The sequence below is a fragment of the Melopsittacus undulatus genome, chromosome 3 (genome assembly GCF_012275295.1).
Source record: "Melopsittacus undulatus isolate bMelUnd1 chromosome 3, bMelUnd1.mat.Z, whole genome shotgun sequence".
In the NCBI taxonomy this organism is placed as follows: Eukaryota; Metazoa; Chordata; class Aves; order Psittaciformes; family Psittaculidae; genus Melopsittacus; species Melopsittacus undulatus.
Window position 1 is genome coordinate 117,511,290 of NC_047529.1, and position 22,755 is coordinate 117,534,044.

General features: G+C 44.9%; 1 protein-coding gene across 1 annotated transcript in view; it reads left to right on the plus strand.

Moving 5' to 3' along the window:
• The window catches only part of PKDCC (protein kinase domain containing, cytoplasmic), a 29,049-nt gene that overhangs the window by 4,059 nt on the left and 2,235 nt on the right, over window positions 1-22,755 (plus strand). Inside the window, exons 2-5 of the mRNA XM_034060970.1 lie at window positions 8,604-8,726; window positions 11,300-11,571; window positions 13,000-13,079; window positions 13,767-13,874. Coding sequence (XP_033916861.1) covers window positions 8,604-8,726; window positions 11,300-11,571; window positions 13,000-13,079; window positions 13,767-13,874 — 583 coding nt within the window. The remainder of the gene's footprint in view (window positions 1-8,603; window positions 8,727-11,299; window positions 11,572-12,999; window positions 13,080-13,766; window positions 13,875-22,755) is intronic.

Genomic DNA, 22,755 nt, shown 5'->3' on the forward strand with positions numbered 1-22,755 from the left:
TGATTACAGTGAGGATATTTATCACTTGGAAAGTTTCTTGATTAAAATAGTACATACATCACTTGCTGTTGGCAAATTCAGTGGACTTGGGATGTGCCAGCTGGTCTTGATACTTTTAAACACGTTTTTCTTTTCTTTACATGTGATAATGAACAGATTTTTACCCTGATGGTTTCCCTATACATATGCACAGCCAGCAGGATGGGGTGATTTCAACTTTAATGTGAGGATTATAATAAGAAAGCTTTGTGTACGGGTTGCTTATTCCAGGTGGAAGGAGACAATCTTTCCACGTCTGAAGAAAGTCAATATACAATTAAGTTCTAGTGCAAACACACTTGCATAGGGAGTGTGTGAGCTCTGGAAGGCCTGGTCCTTCACCATCCTTCTCGCATGAATCCACTGTTATTCTCATAGAAAGTAAGGGGGAAGGGAAGATCCAGCTACAGTGGAAACAGCTACTGGGGAGCTCTTTGTTGCCAGTGGATGGGCACTGAATCCCTTTGTGGTGGCAACGGTGGTGCAGGATTCCCAGCAACAGTCCTCGTGTTGCAGTTGGTTGGAGTTTAGCCATGGCCACGTTGGGAATTTGCGGCCTGAGAAGTGATTGCTGATACCAGCTGGTGTGTGACTACATGGGCGATTTGTCATTCTGTGTTTTGGATGGGGCAGCAGAGGTTCACAGCTCTTGGGATCAAACCTTTCAAACCCAAGGGAAGGCTGGGGTTGGATGGGGTCTGGCCATGCAATGCACTCCAAATGCAGCCATCAGTAGGGGATTGCTGCAAGTAGGAGGGTCACTTTAGACTGAATAGCTCAGTTGAGCTGGTTTGGGGCAGGTTGGCTAAAGACGAATGAGGCCACCACACGGTTCAAGACCAGGATGACAGTGTCTCTGTGACTGGTGTTAGGATGAGAGGAACATCGATACGAGCCTGCTGAATCCTACTGAGGTGATAGAAGGGGTTTGCACCCTCTGGAAAAGCTGCCTGGCAAGGAGTGATGGAGCTGCTTCTTTGTCCCAGCTTGACATTGCCATAGGTACACCTTGCAAGAGGTGAGGTGTCCGAGTCATTCGGTTACCCTTCAAAACAGTGGTGGGTGATGTGGGGTGTCAGCCCTGGACATTGGTGGGGATTGGGAGAAAGAAGCAGGCAGTGCCACCTACTGATGGCTTGGTGGAGACAGCTCGTTCTGCTAACAGATGTCCCCATAGCCCCAAGGAGCTCGGGTGGAGTGGAGGAGGGCAGAGGGAGCAGACAGATGCGGTTTGGCGAGGAAAGAAGAATTACACAAAGTGCTTCTTTATTGCAAGACTGCTTCCCAAAAGGCCCAGATGTTATCCTGCACTTTTAAGAGTGAAGAAAGGATCTGTTAACAAGAGCTCCAGAGCTGCTGGAAGCACAGGGCTGATACAATTGCAAACCAGCCCTAACCATTCATGTCACTGGAAGGCGAGCTCAGTGTCTTGATGCTGGAGTTGCCAAATAGCGTTTATTCCCATTGAATTGCATGGGATGGTAGAGGGTGTTCGACGTGTTGGCAGGAGCAGCTTTCCATAAGGCACGTGCCATCATAGAAGTTAAAAGGGCTACATTGTCCCTCCTTTTGAAAGCAGCATTCATAAAACTAATCCCAATCATTTGTTGAATGATTTCTGTGATCGCTTCTCAGTTTTATGTGCCATGTAAATCATTCCAGAAGATTCTGGTTTGAATTTCTGCCTCCTTTATGGGAGCTGATGACTTGCAACCTCATTCTGTTTCCTTCAAGGGAGCCCAGCACTGCTCCTTCTGTGCACTGGTCACCGCAGGATGCTGTGGGTATGATCAAGTGCTTCCTTGCTGCTTGCCTTTTTGCTATGGGAGTGACAATGAGTGAAGAAGGTTAATCCACCCTGTCTGTTCTGGCCTGGGCATTAGTTGTGACCAGGGCAGAACTGCAAGGGGAAGCACATGGGGTTTAGAGCTCTCCCTTCTCCGCTCCCCCCCAAGCAAGGGGTAGCTATGTAAACCTCTTCTCCCTGGTATTCAATGAAAGGATGTGCAGGAATGGTTCAAAGCTGCACCAGGGGAGGTTCAAACCGGACATTAGGAAGCATTTCTTTACCATGAGGGTGGTCAAGTGCTGGCACAGGCTTCCAAGAGAGGTGGTTGGTGCCCCAAGCCCATCAGTGCTTAAGAGGCATTTGGACAATGTCCTTAATAACATGCTTTAACTGTTGGGCAGGTCTGAAGTGGTCAGGCAGTTGGACCGGGTAATTATTGTAGGTTACTTCCAATTGAAATAGCCTCTGCTCTATCCTGCCCATGGCAGGAGGCTGGAACTGGATGATCCTTTCCAGTCCAGACTATTCTCTGAGTCCATCCTTGCTGCCAGCATGGTTCAGGTAGGTGCCTCCCACTGCAATCTTTCCTTTCTGTGGTGGCCATGAAAAGCATGACAAGAACAAGTTCTCACAGGCACTGTGCTAATACTAATATTGACTCTAGGCTCAGTTTAAAGGAGTTGTTATGTTTTGTCACACTCAGCTGAAGCTCTCGGTTTAGGTAGTGGACACCAAACATGGGTATTTGTATTGTTTTAAGCCAAATTTGGAACAACATAGCTTGAAGAGAGTCCTTTTTTCTTGGACCATGTAGCTGCAGATAGACTCCAAGCTTATTTTAAAGCTCACTATGAGAAAGTACAAAGTACAGATGCCCAAGAAAGAGGAATTGTACAAATGGCTCTAATGAATCCACGCCAGGCTTTTCCAAACATGCAATGCACAGAGGTTACTTGATAGTTCTGTAATGCAAAATCATGTCCTAACAAAGGGTTAAACTTGCGGTGCAGTGGAACTGAATGCAGTGGCTGTGGATGGAGGTCAGGGGAGCTGCTGGTCTGCCCATTTACAAGATAATGACCTGCTCTGCAGTGATATCAGCCTGTTTCCACTGAAATTGGGGTTGTATGAGTGATCTATTTGTCTTCACTGGGAGGCTTTACAAGAGTAGGCTACTTGTGTGACTAAATATTTGCAGGGCCTTGAGCTTGTGCAGTGCAATTTCAAAGTGCTGTAAATGTTTTTAGGGGAGGAATTTTCCACTTCAGAGTGTGAGGAAAGGAGGGAGAGGGAAAAGGGGAGATAACGTTATTAAATCGTAAGATTATAGCCCACATAATCTGTCAGAACAGCAGATATGTATGGGTATGCATACACATGCCTATGGATATGATATATGGAGATACCCGTGGGTCTCTGTGGATATACTGGCAGATACGGTTAGATATACATTTGTGTGTGTGTTTCTAAGGAATACATTCCCACTCTTCTATTAATGAGCTTCAGTGACAGTGCCAGGGGTGAGATTCCTGCTCCTTCTGGGGTTTACTGCTCGTCGTAATAATACATTTATAAACACAAGCCTAAGCAGAGCTGTGGGTTTGGAGTTTAATACTTGAATTCCTTGCTGCTTGCTCTCGGTTCCAGCATCCCACAGCAGAGGAAATCCTGCCCCACAGACAGTTCTGGTCCTGCTCTTCAAAGGTTCGGTATGGTGCTGAGGATGCCCTGTACCAAAGTCTTCTTCCAGTGAAGCTTTGCATTTGGCAGGGTTTGATTGCTGGATTTCAATGAGGAAAATCAATTCACTTCTCAGGCACTGTCTCTTTATATGCTGTAGCAGGAAGGTTGACGTTGGATTGAGCTTTTAAGCTTGGGACTTCTAAGAAACTCATCCTTATTCCCTGTTACAGGCTTGTAGATGCTTTTGGACCGAGTAGCTGTGGCAATATGTAATAATATTGTAGTATATATCTTAATATATATATATATATATATATAATGTATTAAAATATAAATGCAAACATCATATGTATATATTATATATAGAAGCACACATATACATACATATGTCACATAGACAAATGTATATGTGTATGTGCTTGTGGCTATATGTGTGTATGTTTATATATGTATATCTATATGAAATGTATATACAATGTATATATTTGAAAGGAAATATTTAAAACCTGAGGGATGAATAGATAGTAGAGTAATATAAATGTCTTGAGCTGTATTGGATGGGGCTTGGAGCAAGCTGCTCTAGTGGGAGGTGTCTCTGCCTGTGGCATGGGGTTGGAACTGCATGAGCTCTAAGGTCCCTTCCAACCCAAACTGGTCTGGGGTTCTGTGTACTGGTAAATCATACCAGTATCACGCAGTGCGGGGGGTTCCAGCTCTTGCAGACACTGTCCCAGTGCTCCACGAATGGAAGGTGAATCCAAGGGTTGGTTGCATAAAGAATATTATATTCACTCTGATAGCAATAAAGTAGCAAGAGCTTCTACAACATGTGCTGTTCTGGTTTTGACATGTAGCAGCTCAAGCAAATGGCTCATTAAAAGGCTACCAATGTCAGTGGGAGCTTTTTATTTCCCCTGGTGTAATGTAGTTAAGCCTGTCACTTGTTACAGCTGGTAATAGTGTTCTCAAGGTTCCCGTTCCTGGACTCATGGAAATCTCATGTCCATTAAAGAGAAAAAGGGGGAAATTTCCGGATTTTATAGTTGTAGAGAAAATATAAAGACCAGGAGCAGAAAGGGCTAAAATCTAGCACTGTATTGTAAATACAGTGACTGTATTTACAGACTCTGACTGTACTGTAAATCTTGAGGAAGTGGCACGATCCGTACCAGGGCTTGTGCCTCCAGTAACCAGGGCACCTGGTTTTACCCTTCCCAACTGAGCAACCTCAGTAAATGACACATAAGGCTTTGGTGGAGCTTCTGGCTTGCCATTTGTTTTCCTGAGCATCCAGCTAGGGTGCCTGTGCTAATGCAGGAGGGCTCCTTGTTTGCACAGCCTTAGCCTGCTGGTGACGGCTTCATAAGCTCCTTTACTTTGTGCTTTTATTCAGTAAGCTTGTCAGCTTTTGTGTCAGGGCTGACCTCTGCTTTTGCCTTCCCTGGTTTCTCTGAAAGGGTCACCTTTGTCCCCATCATTTGTAGTATAAGGGGATTGTGAAGGGAGGTGAACTGACCGGCTGCAGGGCCATGGGCTCCTACAATGCACTATAACCTTGCAGGGGCTGACCCTGTATGCCCAGCGTGCCCAAAAACCATTGGAGTCAGTGTGAGTTTTGGCTGCATAAAGATTGATGAGTATGAGGCTGTTTGCTGTAGGATGCTATGCCCAAATGTATTGGGGTGGTGTTTAAATGCAGTGACTCGAGATAGCAAAAAGATGTGGGGCTGTCTTTCTTTCCACTCATTTAATTGAAACCATGCTGAAAAGGCGTATGAAACCCATCACTCTTACGTGTATCTAACGTGTAGCTTTGTGACGCTGAGAATGATGTCCAACCTAATAGCATTTCAGATAGAGGAGGTATTTTGGCTCATCTCTGGCTTCCAGCTATATTCAGTTTCCCCGTGTGGTTATTTGCCTTGTTATTGTATGCATCCAGCTATCTGTTTCTTACTTCACCGTCTGGGAATACAAACCCTTTTGTCTCGTTTCAGACCTTAAAATGGATTGGACAAAAAACAAAAGGGGGGGGGGGGGGGAAGGGAAGAAGTATTTTGGGTAGAACCTCTGTGTCTTAATAAGTCACTTCTTAAACGAAAGGCCGAAGAATTACGGCCTCAGAGTGTTTTGCATCTATATATATTCTGTATGTTGAAACATCTGCATGCTGGGTGGTGGTTCATCAGCAGGGGATGAATGTAACCATTTTAGATGCTTAACTGGCTGTTGGGACTTGCCCAGTTTGTAATCATGGTAATTGCACATACAAATACGGCCGTGTAATTACATGTGCATTTTTGTGTTTAGTTTCAGGAGTTCGTTTGGAAACGTATAAACGCGGCCCAATAAATCCTTTATATCTCAGGCTTCTGTGCTTTTATAACTCTATATAATTATGTAATAACACTGCATCTGGAGAGCTTTCACTTAAGTAAAAGCAATAAAGAGCTCAGGTTAGATGATGTATTTTTGAGTCAGCCCTATGCTAACTCACTCAGCGCTGTGGGATTGCTGAAGCTCAGCAATGCTCAAGAACGCTTTCTGCTGAGAAGAAAGGGCGATTTAATCCAAACCCAAGACTGGATCAGGTCATTTAAGCTTCCACAAGGACTGAAGTGATTAAAATAGGTACTAATACAGTAAAATACGCACTGAATACTCAGTGCAGTGAAGACTTCTGCTGAGGTACAAATTGGACACTAAAATTAAAGTATTACTTAGGAGCAAAGTTCCAGCTCTCTGACAACAAACCTAAAGCATTATTATTATTGGCATTCATGGATTGAGATAAAATAGATGTAAATAGATATGCAATTAATTTCTACTGAGTTCATATGTATAATGTATATGTTTGTCCTATGTTTTTCTGTTCCTGGAATGATTTTCACGAACACTGGGAATACCCAATGAAGACTGACACCTTTTTTTGCACCCAGTGTTACTGTAAACCAGCAGTTAGGGCGATACTGTCATTTCCCAGTTCGGGTTGCTTCTAATTCCCCTTATGGCATTTTTCCCAAGGGATAGCATTACCCAGCTAAAGATGAACTCTGTTGATGATACAGAAACAGATGTTAGATTGTGACACTCTAAAGGGGTGGCTTTCAGTCTGCTGACCTTCAGCCTACCTTCTTCCTCTGCCCTCACACAGGGGAGACCTGAAATACCTATGAGGAACTGCCGAATCCAGCTTGTCTCTGAGGAAGGATAAATGTTGTATTAAATAGTTCCCTTTAATACCGTGGGTTTGTTAGTTCAGAAGGCTCAGACAGACTTGTGATGATGTGAGCCTCTCGGGTCGTTTGCAGCACACCAAGATTTAACTCCTGCCAACAAACAGCATTAAAATGGTGTCACAGATGATAAGGAACAACCCCAGGTCCGGTGTGAATGGCTGTAGTTTAAGAGATAATTGCTGTTGCAATCTTTGTCATGGTTGTGGCCATAGAGAGAAAAGGGACTTTCCTATTCCCAGTGTTCTTATCGGCACCTATCGCAAATTCTCTGTTGTGTATCGATGCCAAAGTCTTTTCAGCGTGTTTTAAAGGAAGATCTCCCAGCTCTTGTTCCCGTTCGCGTTAACATCCGTGGTAAGCAGCTGCTTGGAAACACAGTGCTGCTTTTACACCGAAAAGGAAAACTGTTTACTCCTGTGACGTTTATTGGCACCCTTTTCCCCTTCCCATGCAGACAGCGGCAGGCAGAGCTAGCGGGATGGTTCCTAATAAATCCCTGGATTTGCTGAGTTTAGCCTGGGCTTTGCTCTTCTGCCGGGGAGGGTAAGAATGTGCTTGGGAATTGAATCTGCTCGCAGTGGTTGTGCTCAGCCTCAGCCTGCTCTTGCAACCATGGCTCTCTGAATTAGGCTCAGACCCTGTTCTGGTCTGCATGAGCCCGGCTTTGTGTCCAAGCCCCCTCAGCCTGGAGGAGACCCCCCCATCACCTTCCCCAAGCGTTTTAGAGCTAAGAGAGGTTTAAGAAGTCACATAACTCAGGCACGGCAGCGGAGGGATAGCAGCGGGGCATTTGTTAATGCTGCCTTTTCACACAGGCTCCTTTGCTGCATGCTTTATTTGACTGCGGGCAGAGATTACGCTCAGTTTTATTTCATGTGCATGCTGTTCTGGCTGGAAAGTCGCAATCAGATCCTTATCGGGCTCATTTAACTGCCTCTCTGCCAGGGCTTGGCAGGGAGGTTGTAAAAGCCTGTCCCCAGCCCTGTCAGACCTTGTTGTGCTCCATATAAAGCAAGACATCTCTTCTCCCCAGGCTTGAAATACTCTTCTTGTGCAATTATTTGTGCAAGTCAGAATTAATCATTCAAATGTCCTTGGAAAGCAAATACAGGAAGGAGCCGGCGCATAGCTGGAATTGCCATTTCAGTGCTTTCATAGTGGAGAAGCTGCTGGCAGATAGTATTTCAGGGTGTATTTGCCCGTCTTTAATGATACTGCACACAGAAGTCCGTCAGATACAGTGAGAAGCAATTTCGGACTGGGAAAGGAACACTTTTGGCATTTCAGTTGTTTTTCAAGCTGCTGTGTCATTGAAATACACATTGCCACTCAATGCACAAACTGTAGTCCTATGGGAAATGACAGTAAAAGCTGTTTTGCCATGTCTTTTAAGCAGAAAATGAGTTTTACTTAGCCAGGGCTTGCACAAACTGCGTTTCCTTAGGTAGAAACCCACAGCAGGGTAATGAGAAATGAACCAAATCTTAACACACCTTCCCCCCACTCTTCCCTTCTTCCCAGGCTCAACATCATTCCCAAATCCTCCATCTCCTCCCCCTGAGTGCCACAGGGGATGGGAATGGGGGCTGAGATCAGTTCATCACACATTGTCTCTGCTGTGCCTTCCTCCCCAGGGGAGGACTCCTCACACTCCTCCCTGCTCAGGAGTGGGGTCCCTCCACAGGAGACAGCCCTGCATGAGCTTCAAGATGCATTGTGGGGACTTAAAAGCAATGCAATGTGTAGAGCTCAGCCCTGTAAGAAGTGCTTACTTTGCCCTTCATCCATGATGAAACATAAAAGCATGGCAAGGCAAGTTACACTGATAGTGAATGGTTGTGGGTTTTTTTCAGCTCTATGGCTATTGCTACCAAGACAGCAACGACATCCCAGACACACTGACGACCATCACTGAGCTGGGCTCACCCTTAGAGATGATCCAGCTTCTACAGACGTCCTGGGAAGACAGATTTCGAGTGAGTAACAACTGTTTTAAAAGGACTTTTGGGAGAGGGATGAATACAAAATAACATGGAGCATGAAGTTGTGTACTGTGCACAGCTCAAGTTGTTTGCTTTGTATATGATCACATATTGGGTTAGAAACAGTGTTTAGCACTCCCTTTCTGCAGTGTTTAAGGTACTCTGCTGTTTTGTCTGTCGATGTTATCTAATTGTAGCTGGTTTTATGCTTTTTATGTGGTACCTTCAAACATTTCTTACTTGTTAAAGCTCAGGGCGCAGGATTTTTGGCACTGAGCACTGTGCTCTACGACTGGGATTGAAACAATAGAAGGATGTTACATTTTCCTCCTGATCCTTATCGGAGGCTGGTTGTGTAATTGTTTTCTACTGCTTCCTGCTCTGTTCGCCTTTCACTGGGGAAGGGTGAAATAAGTGGACACAGATCTCAAACCCAGGTTGTCCACCGTGTTGGAGCATGAAGCTCACACCTAATTTGTCCAAACCGAAGCCAGACTGCAGCAATGCTTTGATCACGACAGTGCTATCTTGCTCAGGGTATATGGGGATGTGTAGTCGGCTGAGGTTAACTCCCTAAGATGCTGCAAGGCAGCAGCAGCCTTTATCTAAACCACTTTGGATTGCAGGCTACATCTGTACCAGAGAATTGAAAGTGTGCCTGACTGATCTCAGAGGCAGACTGGCAATGTGAAGCCCATTCTGTACTATTGAGTTCTTGCACCCTTTGAATGCCCACTGGAAACAGCCCCTGGATGGTGTCTGGGCATGGTGCAGAACAGCCTTGGTCCCGGTGCTAGGAAGTGTGCATGTGGGATTAAGTTTCTCTGCCTGGGAATGTTCCATCCGTGTTTCTAATATACATGGAACAAGTGTGTTCCCTGTGCTAAGCTTCATCTCCTTTTTCCCCAAAGAAGTGTGGTCTTGATAAGTAGTAGAGGTACTTGTTGCAGCTCCTGAAATGCAGGATCTGCCTTTGGCTTGTCCAGGGAATGCACACAGTGGACGGTGACAGTGATTACATATGAAGTAAATGACCAAAAGAAATGTTAAATTATGGGTTGTGAGCAGGGAAGTTTCCTTTTAGCATGGATATTTCACAGTGAGCAATTGCAGAGGAAGATAAAGGAGAATTAGGTGAATTAGGTGCTGAGCTGATTCACAGAGGTGGAATTAAAATGAGCTGTTCCTGTGATTGCTGTAATGAAGTCTTAGGTAATGGTGTGCTCATTAGCTTGTCTAGGATGCAACTAGCACAAAGAAAGAAGAAGTGAAAGCCTATCTTCTTGATACATGAGTTGTGTTTGTAGTTCAGCCCTGGAAACGGTTGCATAAATATTTGACCTTATTCCTACAAATAAGAATTCCCTTGTGCTGAAGGCCTCAGCAGTGAGCTTGCTGCCCATATCAGCAGCTCTGTGCTCAGCAGAGCTCTGTGATACAGAGCAAGGCCCTCATCTGTGTGCTTAAAGCTCGTTGTAGAGGAGCATTTGCAGTGCCATCCTGGCAGCAGGTACATAGGGCAGCAGACTGCACACAGCTTGTCTTTGAGGGATAACTTCAGACATGCTCAGCTTCTTATGAAGATGCTGCCCTCAGTATGCCTTTTATGCCCCGATATTGAGTTTGGATTTGACTAATTCAGTGCCCGTGACTTTAATGGTGTTTTTGAACAGGAAACAAAGATTATATATGAACAATAAAAAGCTTGCTAGACTGAATAAGACCTGTTATTAATTTAGCACGTAGAATAAAAATTCCAGTCTTTAACTGTGTTCATATTAATGCTGCGTTTGCATTAATATGTTACATAGTGGACTCTAAAGGAATGCATGAATTGAAACCAGCACTTTGGGCTGAGTTCAATGTTCATCCAGTTGGCTGTAAGAGGCATTCACGTTTCTAACCTGCATCTAGAAAGTGCAGCATCAGCACAGAGCTCCCACCCCAGCCTCAAAGAGGCACCTGAGGGCCCACCAAGGGGATGGACACATGTGCTTACCCCACTGAGGAGTTCCATAGGAGCTGTGGAGCTCCTCTTTTGGGGATCTGCTTTCTTCCTCCATGGAAAAAGGCAAACCAGAGGAAACCAGTGGAAAAAAGGATAGGAGCCAAGGGCACAAATGATAAAGCAGTCAAAAGGCAGGATCAGCACAGAGGAAATAGACACTCACTGGAGCTCCAGACATGGGTGCAGGGCAGTCCAGCCAAGACTTCCAGACCTGGAGTTTGTAAAGGAGCAGAATGGGACTGTGCGGTTAAGGCCTGTGCATAATGTGTTATTAAAAGTTAATGCTTTTATTTCTGTTAAAAGTAAGAATAGCAACAATGAGCCCTGCTTCAGGAATAGTGTGGGAAAGCACTGCTAAAGAAGCTTATTTTCCTTTCAAGTCTCCAAGGGTTTTACAATCAACTGTGTTAATCCTGTGAAAAATACCTGAGTCGCAGCATTCGGTTTGGAGGATCAGTTATAATGCCTATATTAAGTCATATATTCAGCTTAAGTGGGTTTCATTTATACACTTTGCACTGAGCAAATAACACAAGGTACCCACATTGCTGCATTTCAGATCTGCCTCAGCTTAGTTCGGCTTCTGCATTATTTGGCTCACTCTCCTCTTGGCTCTGTGACGTTACTGGATTTCCGGCCCCGGCAGTTTGTGATCGTGGATGGGGAGCTGAAGGTCACAGACCTGGACGATGCCAGCATCGAGGAGAGCTCCTGCACCAGTAACAGCGACTGCTTCATGGAATTCCCTGCAAGGAACTTCACTCTGCCCTGTTCGGTTGAGGGACGGTGTCAGAATATGAATGAGAAGAGGAACCTCTACAACGCCTACAGGTACATGATCAGATAGAGAATTAAGAGCAAGACAAAAGCCTCCAGCATCTTTTCCAGTCACTCACATCAGTGAGCATGTATTGTGTCAGAACCATGACCCAGGAGTAAGTGAAGCCATGAATAATGGTTTCATTTGTGAAAATACATTGCATTTATAACTTTGGGAATGTTTTGCATACTTTGGGTGTGATTCACCACTCAGTCTAAATATGCTTTGGTTGAAACCCATTGAATTCTTCCCACAAGTAGAGGTTTTCATAGGAGTGATACAGAGGTGCCTGTGGAGATGGGGCCCAGCAGCTCTGTGGTGGGACGACTGGGGCATTTTTTAGGTGTGAGTTAAGAAGGATCATCCCATGGTTTCTACCACCAGCTGAGCAAAGGGCTGGCTTCAGAGACAGAGCTCAGCTCTCATCCTGTGCTCCAGCTTGACCCACGTGCCAGACCCTGGCATGGTTTGGTGATAACAGGCTCTGATGTCTGATGAACTGGGGTGTAATCCCAAACTGGGGAGGATGGAGGATCTCAAGGCAATGCCATAATGGTGTGCTCATTTCTTAGACTTCCCTTTCAAGTATCATGCCATTCACTGCCTGCCAGACCACAGCAAGGAGAGGCTGCTCCAAAGAAGAGTCTTCTGCTTTGGTCCCAGGGCACTACCAGCATGTGTGATGCATTAGCTGACCACACTGAAATGGGCTGCACCACATGACAGCCATCTGCAGTTTGCAGCACAGATTTTAGTGTGTCCTGCATAATCTTCCATTTCCATTTGCTTGGCTTAAAGATGCTTAGCTTGCTAGCTTTTGGTTAAGACCAGTAAAATATACCAAATAAGAAACCTTTAATGGGCACCCATCCATCTTGGTCTGAAGTGGGGATGCGGTGGGCTTGCGGCAGGTTGCTGGTCTTAGTGGAGGCAACAGTCTTCTTCTGTCTCTAGCTGGATGCTCTCTGGTGTTGTAGAGCTGGAGGTTGCCCTCAGTAAAGGGTTGCTAGTGCTGTTAGGTAGAAATCAAAAGCAGCAATATGTCAAACAGTGCGTAAACCCCTTGTGATTCTAAAATATAGCATGCCCTAGCCTTGAGAGCATAATGAAAGCTATCTAGCTGGGCTCTTTATGAGGTAAATAATTAAAAGAGAGAAAACATTAGGAAGAAAACTCTGTTATGCAAGAACCAGCTCTTCTTGACTTTTGAATGGTTCCCCTCTGTCACAAATGTGTCTCCATGGGTTTTCCTCCAGATGTGTGGAGGAACGGCTTTCAAAGCACTGGACAGTTTATATATTTGAGTCTAGAATATGATCATATTCCTTGAACAGGCTTGTAAGCAATAGGAATTGTATCCCTTATGTTGTTCAGTAGTTACCAGACATTTATAATCTCTCGCTTTGAGTTTCTCAATATGATTTACTTTTCCACTGCAGGTTCTTTTTCACGTATCTTCTCCCACACAGTGCTCCATCCTCACTGAAACCATTACTGGATAAGATAGTCAATGCAACAGGTAATCACACTAAACACGGGCATGGGGAGTGTTTCCTTTTACGGTGTGACTGTCATGTTTGCAATGGGAAAGATGCTGCTTTTATTTTCACTCCATAGAACCAGATTGGTTTTCTACCCAGGGGAAAATTTCCCCCATACAGAAAAGACAAGAATGGCCCCATATACCAGAGAAAACCCATTGGAGACTTTATCTAAGGCTTTACAGAGGTATTTGCTTCCTCCTGGCACCTCAGCACTGGGGTGAACTGCATCAGAGTGCAGTTCCTTGTGGGATTTAAGGGAACCCCTGTCTCTAAGTGGAATTTTGGTGACAAAAGCAGGTTACTTTCCCATTGCCAATGGTGCCAGTGGTGCTTTTATATCTGAGGGGACACAGGCAGGTGATATTATCATGGATCTTTACTAAGGTAATGCCTAAAGGACAAGAGTAGTTGCATGTGCCTGTAAATCTGATTTGAGGGTTTTGAATGCACTGTTTTATACCTTATACTGCGTGCCTGGCTCATGCCAGGTTTGAAACCCTATTGCAGGTAAGGCAGGGATTTCATGTCCCCATCACGATGCTGCCAAAGAGCAGGGCACTGCTGGGCTCTGATTCCGATTAGGGCTTTATTTGAATGCAAACCTGTTTTGTCCTGTGCAGACTCTTCTTTGTCTAACTGGTTTGTTTTCTGTGCTTTTAAAGGAGAGCTTCACTGGGGAATAGATGAGACAGCTGCTCAGCTAGAGAGGGTCTTGGAGCTGTACAAGAGCGGAGGGTACCTACAGAACACGACCCGCACACCGAAAGCTGGTAAAGTGGGATTTCTCAGAGCTTAAACAGAGACTTTGTCTGTGTTTTGAGGTTTGAAAGGGCAAATATGCAGAAAATGGGGCTTGGTGGCCCTGGAAATCATGAACGTGGTGATTTGCTGTCTGGGTTTTGCTTCCTGGGTGTCTTCTGAAGCGAATAAATGTAGGCTTAACTACATTACACCAGGGGAATAAATGGAGACGAGGCCTCAGTGCCATGGGGCAGTGGTGGCCTTGGCAGGGCTGGGAATGGTTGGACTGGATGAGCTTAAAGGGCTTTTCCAACCTGGTTGATTCCATGATTACCTCCACATCAGGTTTGTGGTGTCACATCCCTGTACTTCTCTGCTGTTGTGTATCAGACCTGCCCAAACATGAGCTGGGGGGAATCTAACCAGGATGCCATAACCCTCCATGGATTCCTGGGACTGCCAGGAATTGCTTGCAATGTAAGCAGCTGTAGATTGGAAAACTGGGATTTGTGCTCGCTAGCAATAGCATGGAAAAGAGAAACAAAGGCTGGATGAAAGCAAAGCTGCAGGATAGGACCTTTTCCATAAAACCTTCCCAGCACCACAGGTATGTAAAGTGCTCTTCAAGCTGCTGTGATGGGAAGGGATGCATATTCTTCCCGGAAGGATAGCCTGTGGAATTAGGCACATCAAAGATGATTATGTGTGATGGAAATGACTCTTAAGCCTAACAATTGAAAGCTGGTTTGCAAATTATTTTTGTGTATGCACAATATTCATGTCAAACTGTCAACGTAATTGACTGCGAGTTGATAGGAAAATTATGGCTTTGCTGGAAAAGCTCCATGAGGAGGGAAAGATGGGACCTAAATGAAGATGAATGTTGGCAAAGGGGCTTGAAAAGTTCAGTGAAGCATTTGCTCTGCGAAAGAGACACAGCAGCCAAATCCATTCCTGTCGTGGCACCGTTAACCTCAAAGGGGCCATGACACCAGGGATGAATTTGACCCACTTATCAGAATAATTCCATATTTATTTTGTTGTAAAATTGGCAGGAAAATCGTTGCAGGTGTTCATTTAACTTTCTAATTCTCAGCTTTTCATCACAGTCTGTGCTGAGTGATGCCTGTCAACGCAGCAGAATGATTTTCAGCAGTACAATCAATAGTACAAACACGTCCTTTGTTGAGGAAGTGCCAGGAGGGCTGAAGGTTTTCTGCGGTGCTGGCTGAATCCAGATTGATCTGCCCTATCAGGACAAGATGAGGGTTTGAATTTGAGAGGAGACAAGCTTAGGACAGTGGTAGTAAATGTGACAGTGCAGGTTTCTGTTAATACAGAGCAGGGCTTCATGTGTATTTGGCTGCTGTAATAATTACATGGTTTTGTGTCAGTTTAAGTCTGGACAATAGAACACAGAATCTGCTACCTGTGTTCATGGTTAGTAACACCCTTCTGTGCAAGGAGCCCTTTTTATTTGTGGGATACTGCTCATGGTTTTAGGCACTCTACAGTGTGAGTTGAGGGTCCATAGATGATTTGTGTAACATATTTGGCCAGTCTGCATTGAAGACCATGAGTGCAGTATTGAATTCGTTGATAGGAAAATGATCTTAACTAATAGCAAGCCTGAGGAATCAGGTATCTTAGTGGAACTTACACTTAGATTGAGATGTGTTTTCAGACTTAGCTGACATGCCTTTAAGATATGCAGGCCTGTTTCTCGTTTGTTCTAAGGCGACTTTAACCAAACAGAAAAGGGGTTGTAATTTATTTCTATTTTAAGGCTCCCTTTCTGTGCCAGAAAAGTATGAAGAAGTCATTTTGTGAGGGTGAAAATATGATTACCTACCTGTTCGTATCCCTTTTATTCCAGACATATTCCTTCCTAAACTGGTATTTGACTGGTAATAGCATGCTAGAATTAGTTTTTAATGTTCTCAGCCCAGAGATGATGGGATTATAAATTACTAATCATGAATTATCCAGTGATTCTGCAATAGGAAGCTCTCCTGTGATACAATGAGGTTGCAGGAGAAGGGGGACAGCACTGCTGGAAGGGACTGGTGTGCAAGTGATCAATGTCTCCCATTGCCAGGATGTTCCCAACTGAGCTGGCGTCCTGAGCACCAAACCCAGGGCTGAAACAGGGACAGTGTTCTATATAACTCTTGGTAGGCAGTAGAGGAGAAGATGGGTGGAAAGGGACAACTGTGCTACTTTCCTAAGCTGTCAGCTGAGGTCCTGCTTTGGCCTGTTTGGGGTCTAGGAGGACACTGTCCCTCTGAAAGCAAAGAAAAAGTGGTTTTAAAGTCGTAGGTTTTCTTTTAAAGCCTTTTCTGCCTTGCTCTACATCAGAATGAAAGTTCAAGGGGACTTTTCCAACCCTAGGGTGCTAGGTTAAGGTAAAACTAGAGAGGATGGTTTGGGTTTTAAGCCACACTGGAGTTAATCAGAGCTTTGCATTCGTATGCTGGTGTGCCAGGATCAGGCTGGCACAAGGTCAACTTGATTTTGCTCCAGATAATGGAAATCTCACAAAGTGTCTGGCTCCCAGGATTTTCAGTCTCTCAAACAGTAGGAATGACAAGAATGAACAGTGCCAGTCTCCTGGCATCTGGAGGGTTTTGATAAATAAAGCCTTTCTGGTGTATAACCTACTTGGAAATCCTATAAGCAGAACTGAAGGAGAATTCAGGTCCAAGAAGTGCAAGGTTTTGTTTTGGTTTAGATTTCTGGCAGACAACCCCACTGAAGGTTCATGTGATGGTGCTTCAGAACTTGGCTTAGGTCTGAATCTGTTGTTTTGGATAGATTTGTAAATTTGTGCTAGGAGAGAAGAGATCATGATCTTGGGCATGCGGTCTAAGGCTGTAATGAAAACACTAACTGAGGAAACAAGTCTGTTATCTATGTGAACCTGTGCTCTTGGAAGGGAGACCTCGTCCTATGAGCACCATGAAGTGAGAAAGGTGATACTGATCATCATTAAGGAAGTGACATGAAGAATGTTCTTGTCAGCCCTAGTGTTCCCATAAATACAGTTTAACAAGATGACATAGTCATATTACAAAAGGTCTTGGATATTAAGCTTTCACTGTGCTTCAGTTGTAAAAGATTTTATAGTGCTGTAAATTACGTTATGCTCTGGACTTTGCTTTAGTATCTTAGAAACAGAGTAGAGGCACGGGAGACATTCGATAGCTATGTATGTGTTCTGTAATCATAAATCATACTACTGGTAATGTTGAGATAGGAACATTACAGTGTTTAAAACAACACCGCGAACAAATACTTTTATATTCCATTGACTGTTGGTCTCTCTTGCTGGAATCCAGAAGAATGTGGATTAAACCCATGTCTTTCTTGTGACATGTGTTATCTTAAAAAGATTAAATCATTCCATTAATTCTTCACATTAAGAAGACTGTAAGAAAATCTGCTGATGTTCCTTTGTAAAGTCCTGCCCCAGTATCAACATTTGCATTACTTCAATAGAGTGACACTGATTTGTACCAGTTGGGTGTCTGGCCCTTGAGCTAAGCCCCAGCCTTTCAGTTAACTCAGAATTTACTCAGAAATGCGTGAAATCAGCTAACATTAGTAAGTCGGATAACTTTGTTATTTATTAAAGCTAATAGGTGACCCATTATTAGGCCTGAGGGTGTGCAAGGCCAGTGAAAGGAGTCATTAGCTGCTGCTGTGAGTTGAGAGTTTGTTCTCGATGCTAAAATAGCTGGAAGGTTGGACATAAAGCAAAGACACGTTGTGTTTTCCTTTGTCTTAAAACAATTTGGCAGGATTATGCTGGACGTAAATATTTACAGTACAACAGTGTTTTGAAGAACGTACTCTGCAGGGTCACTATAGCAACCTGCTTAGGAAAGCCTAAATCATAGTATCATTTAGGTTGGAAAAGACTTCTAAGTTCATCAAATCCAACCGTTCCCCCCGAATTCTTCTGAATCTGAAGCACTGGAGACGTATGGAGCTGGTTTTCTTCCCTCTGGTGCTTTCCTTTCCCAATATTCCATCCTCTAAAGGCAAGGAGCCCAAGCAGCTTTGTGAGTATTATCACATTTACAGAGGGAAGAGCCATCCCATGGGCCCCGTGGCTACCACATAGCAATCCACCCAAGGCTGATTGAAATTGGGGATTATTCCTGCTTTATCTGGTGCTTGTGCATTTGGTGTTTCTGCTGCAGGGACATCATGGTTGCTTCATGCCCTGGCTCATGCAGATGTTCTTTTGCATCAGCAGGAATACAGGACCTTTGCACCCCTGCAGCACTGGGAATACGGTGGGGCTGTGTAGTGACCAATGGTTGTTGCTCACATGTATCTCCACTGTTCTGCAAACCATTGCCCTGTGCACTGAGCAACCTGTTCTGCTGTTGCTAAGCTTCTCCAGGTCCTACTTTGGCAGTGTACAGCAAAATGCCTTCTGCTCATGCATTAGGTCCTCAGCTCCTTTGGAGAACACCAAAGAAGTCACAAGTGTCTCTTACAAATGTTGTATGCATGACTTTAAGCTTAAATGCCCTGTGCAGGTGACTCCAGGCACCTTTTGGCTCATCCATCATCACAGTATCGTTGTTTTGATGAGCAAGTGGGCCAGATGCAGCTTACAGATGTCCATGGCACTGATTTGAGCTGGTTGCCTTCAGGAGCTTGGTGTGTATGCAGAGGTGGCTGTGGGGTGCAGAGCAGCTCTGCAGCCCAGGGCGCAGACCCGGGATGAGGCAGGAGAAACACTCCAGCTGTGTCATGTTAAGGGGAATAAAATGCAAGGGAACATGTCGTTCTTCTCCTTATTTATTTGTGTTTCGGTGACAGCCTGCATACCGATTTAAATATGGCTCTACTGTAAGCACAATAGAAGCATATAAAAAGAGGCAAGCCTTCCTTTGCTTCCAGCTTGCACATGGGAAACAGCCAAAGGATACAGCAGAGACACGTGGGATAGGCCTAGCGTGTCCTTGTCTCAGACATCCCGAAAACCAGCTTTCCGTAGCACAACTGCTTATGGTTCTTTGAGGCTCGTTGTCAGGGGCATGTTTAAATGGGAGGTATTGGAGCACGAGGGAAGTTTCAGCCCAGAAAATGAAGCACACTGAAAACAGAAGTGTATTATTGTCCTTTTAGGCTCCCATTCTGTTTTCCATAAGCTCCCTGGGAATCGGTGGGGACTGTAAAGCAAAACGCTGCTCAATACTGCTTCTTGCCGAGATTGGCAAGATCAGGCTCTGTCGACTTACTTGTAAGCAAAGCAATTAAAAGCAATTCCAGAGTCAGCTGCCAGTGTTCCTCTTGAGAGTGGGGGAAAGGAGGAGGGAGGAAAAGGAGGGATGTGATTCCTCTCTCAAGGATGAACGTTACCGCGCCTGTGTCATTGACCCATGGTGTATTGGCAGGTGATAACTAGAGAAAAGAACTGGGCAGATCTCCAATGAGTAGCTGTAGTTGGTAGTAAAACTGCAGTCTGGCTGCTGTGGCTGAAATAAACGGTCATTAGGCCTGATTAAAGTCAGATTTAGGGCGATTCAAGCAAGCTAAAAGGGGGAAACCACAGGCAGTTTCACATAGTTTATTATATACTTGTGGAGTTATTTATATGACTCAGTCTAGCACAGTGAAAATGAGTGTGTTGAGGGATTGTAGTCGGCTCTGGGACAATGCAGGTGAGGTTTGATGGAAGGTTTAGGCCAGGGTAAAACAGTGTTTTGAGTGACCAGAGCAAACTTGTAAAATATACTAAAATCTGTGAAAAATAGCCCAAACTTTTGAGGTTCGCCCAGATTCACCAAGGTATTTTAAAGCTTCACAATGTTTACAGGGCAGGAAGAATGTTTGCTAGCAGGATTTATTTGTATAACCATGAGCAGGGAATTGGCTCTGGTGTGTTATTCTGGAGTAAATCTGTTGGGACATCAAGATCAGGCTTAACTCTATTGCTTTTATTCTCCCCAATCCTCACAAAACCAGTAGATGGAGAGAAGGATTCTTTTTGTGTTGTGATGCCAAGGAGGAGTCTCTGATCTATTCCTTGCTGTTACCTTGATAGACTCTATGCACTCTGTGTCAGGTTACTTGCATGTACGCAAAAGTGTAAATTTACAGCTGCATTTATAGTATTAGGCAAGTATTTATTGGTTTTAAACACCATTAGTCTGGAAATCGACCAGAACTTTGACCTTTTTATGATGTGATTTACTGCTGTGAGCCTTCAAATTCCATGGGCTCCATTGAAGCAAAGTTTCAGGTCTTGGCAGGACAAAAACCTGACCTGGAGCTGTCTTTAAACCAGTGGAGTATTGCTGAATTGAACAAGGAACTGCACTGTAGTGACCAAGAGGATCATTGAAGGGTGTAGGGAAGCCTGGCTCTCCTGCAGGCTGGGGCTAATGTCACTCGATGGAGGAGCCCTCAGGTGTCCTTATAGCTCATGTGAGGGGGTGTGTTTCTTCACAGCTCATACAAATAAGGGCTAAGAGTTCAGCTCCCACATTTGTCGCTGTGTGAACAAGTTTCCAGGGGCTGTTACCTGGCTCTGCTCGAGATAAAGGGAGTTCTGGAGAGAGATGTGGTTTCCTCAGACTGGTGCTTGGTTGGGGTTGCTGTCAGTTTCTGCTCAGTTCTGACTGGAATCATAGAATGGGCTTTAGCTCATCCAGTTCTAACCCCTTCCACTGGAGCAGCTGCTCCAAGCCCCTGTGTCCAACCTGGCCTTGAGCACTGCCAGGGATGGGGCAGCCACAGCTGCTCTGGGCACCCTGTGCCAGCGCCTCAGCACCCTCCCAGGGAACAGCTTCTGCCTTAGATCTAACCTGAACTTGCCCTGTTTCAGTCTGAACCCATCACCCCTTGTCCTATGGCTGCAGTCCCTGATGAAGAGTCCCTCTCCAGCATCCTTGTAGCCCCCTTCAGACACTGGAAGCTGCTCTGAGGTCTCCACACAGCTTCTCTTCTCCAGGCTGAACAGCCCCAATGTTCTCAGCCTGTCTCTGTACTGGAGCTGTTGCAGCCCCTGAGCATCCTTGTGGCTTTGTTTTCACCTGTGTGGCACTTGCTGATCTCCCAGCCAGGGAAAATGCTCTTTGCATGTGGGTTGTGCTGCTGTGTGCATGTTACGCTGCCCTGTTCCCAAGAGTCATTGCAGATGGTGGTGGTTTCCCTGGTTTAGATACTGGCAGGGACTGGGCAAGGATAGCCACAGGGCTCTGCTGTGTGTGAGGCCACCCTAAGGACCAGCGTGGAGGTTTCCATCCTCTCTTGCACCAACAAGCTTGCTCTCACCATTGCAGTTATTCCTGACCCAACTCTGTCGATTAATGTGTCCCAAGCTGCCCAAATGATTTACCAGGCTCAGTTACCTTGAAAAAGTCAGTGGAGAGGGAGAACTTTAACTCCTACGTCTGACAGAGCCTTGTGTCCCATAAATCACTGCTGCTCTTTTTAAATCTGCTTACATCAGCAGGGACCTAACCCCTGACAGCTGTACTGGAGGCAGTGCTGAGGAGTGTATTGAAAGGCATATCTATGGGTGTACTGAGAGGCATATCTGTGAGCAGAACGTTTTAAACATTGAATAATGATTCAAAGTAAGGCTGTTCTAGATGGGCTTCTGCCTTGCCTGGAGGAAAAGACACAATGATGACATGAGGCTGCTCTGATGGTGTGTGCAGGGATGCTGCAGCTCCCTCCCAGCCCTGGTGCAGAGCCTGCTGTGCTCCAAGGGTATTCTTGGAAAGGGCTAGGACATGCTCCCTGCTCATGCAGAGAACCAGGCAGATGCTTCATCTTCTGCTGGTGTCCAAGGGCCACCCTTCTGTGAGCATCCTCTGTGTCGTGGGGTTTGGCAGAGTAAAGTGTTAGGGGGAACTCCCGCAGCCATGAAAAGGGATGTTGTGGGTAGTCCTATTTTACATCCAGTCAGTGTGGCTTGTACACTGATACAAACAGTGCCACTATGAATGTATCAATATGAGTGATTTGTGCTCATTATTTTAGTGACGTTGGCTCGAGGTACAAATCAATACTCGGCAGTTACCATAGAGAGAGAAGAGAGTATTATTTGGTTCCATTCAATTACTGTTAACACTGTACAGATGATATGGAAACTGGGAAAAAGGGACTTTAGTTATCCAGCCAGTAACAGTTTGATTTAGGCTCTGACTTTTCTTAGGAAGAATCATAAAATCAACCAGGTTGGAAAAGCCCTTTAAGCTCAACCAGTCCAACCATTCCCCAGCATTGCCAAAGCCATCACTAACCCATGGCACTGAGGGCCATACAGTGTGTGAACCAGGGATGGTAAGTCCAGCAGTGCTCTGGGAAGAGATGCATATACATTCTTTGATGGAGAAATGACTGTTAGTAATGGGGAACTACATTATTTCCCTTCATGTGCATAATCTGGTATTTCTGAATTAATAGAAACTCTTTTGCCTTTGACTTAAGTGGGACAAGAGCAGCTCTGATTTTGCTGCTTTGGAATGTTTCTTATGATACTTTTAATGAGCCAGGCTTAAAATAGAACATATTTACTGCATTTGTTTCCCACTGTTTCAGACTGTGTGGTGTGAATGAGCACTTCTGGGTGTGTACTTCTTTTCCCACTTGAAATACTGGCAGTTTAGAGTAGAAGGCACACTCGCCTTTGACTCAGTGCTGTTCATACAATGTGCTGTATGAAATGCTAGCAGGCTGAATCTGCAATGTCAGGCAGAGAATGCCTCAACTGAAGCGACTTAAGAATAGGCTGTGAGTCAGGGCAGGCAGCTCTGGTTTCCATAATAGATACAATTAGAAAAAAATAAAGAGTCTATTAAGCCTTTTTGAATAGGATGGGGGGATAAAAGGGGAGAGATGAGAGGGAACCGTCAATTTGTGCATCTGGGTGATAAATAG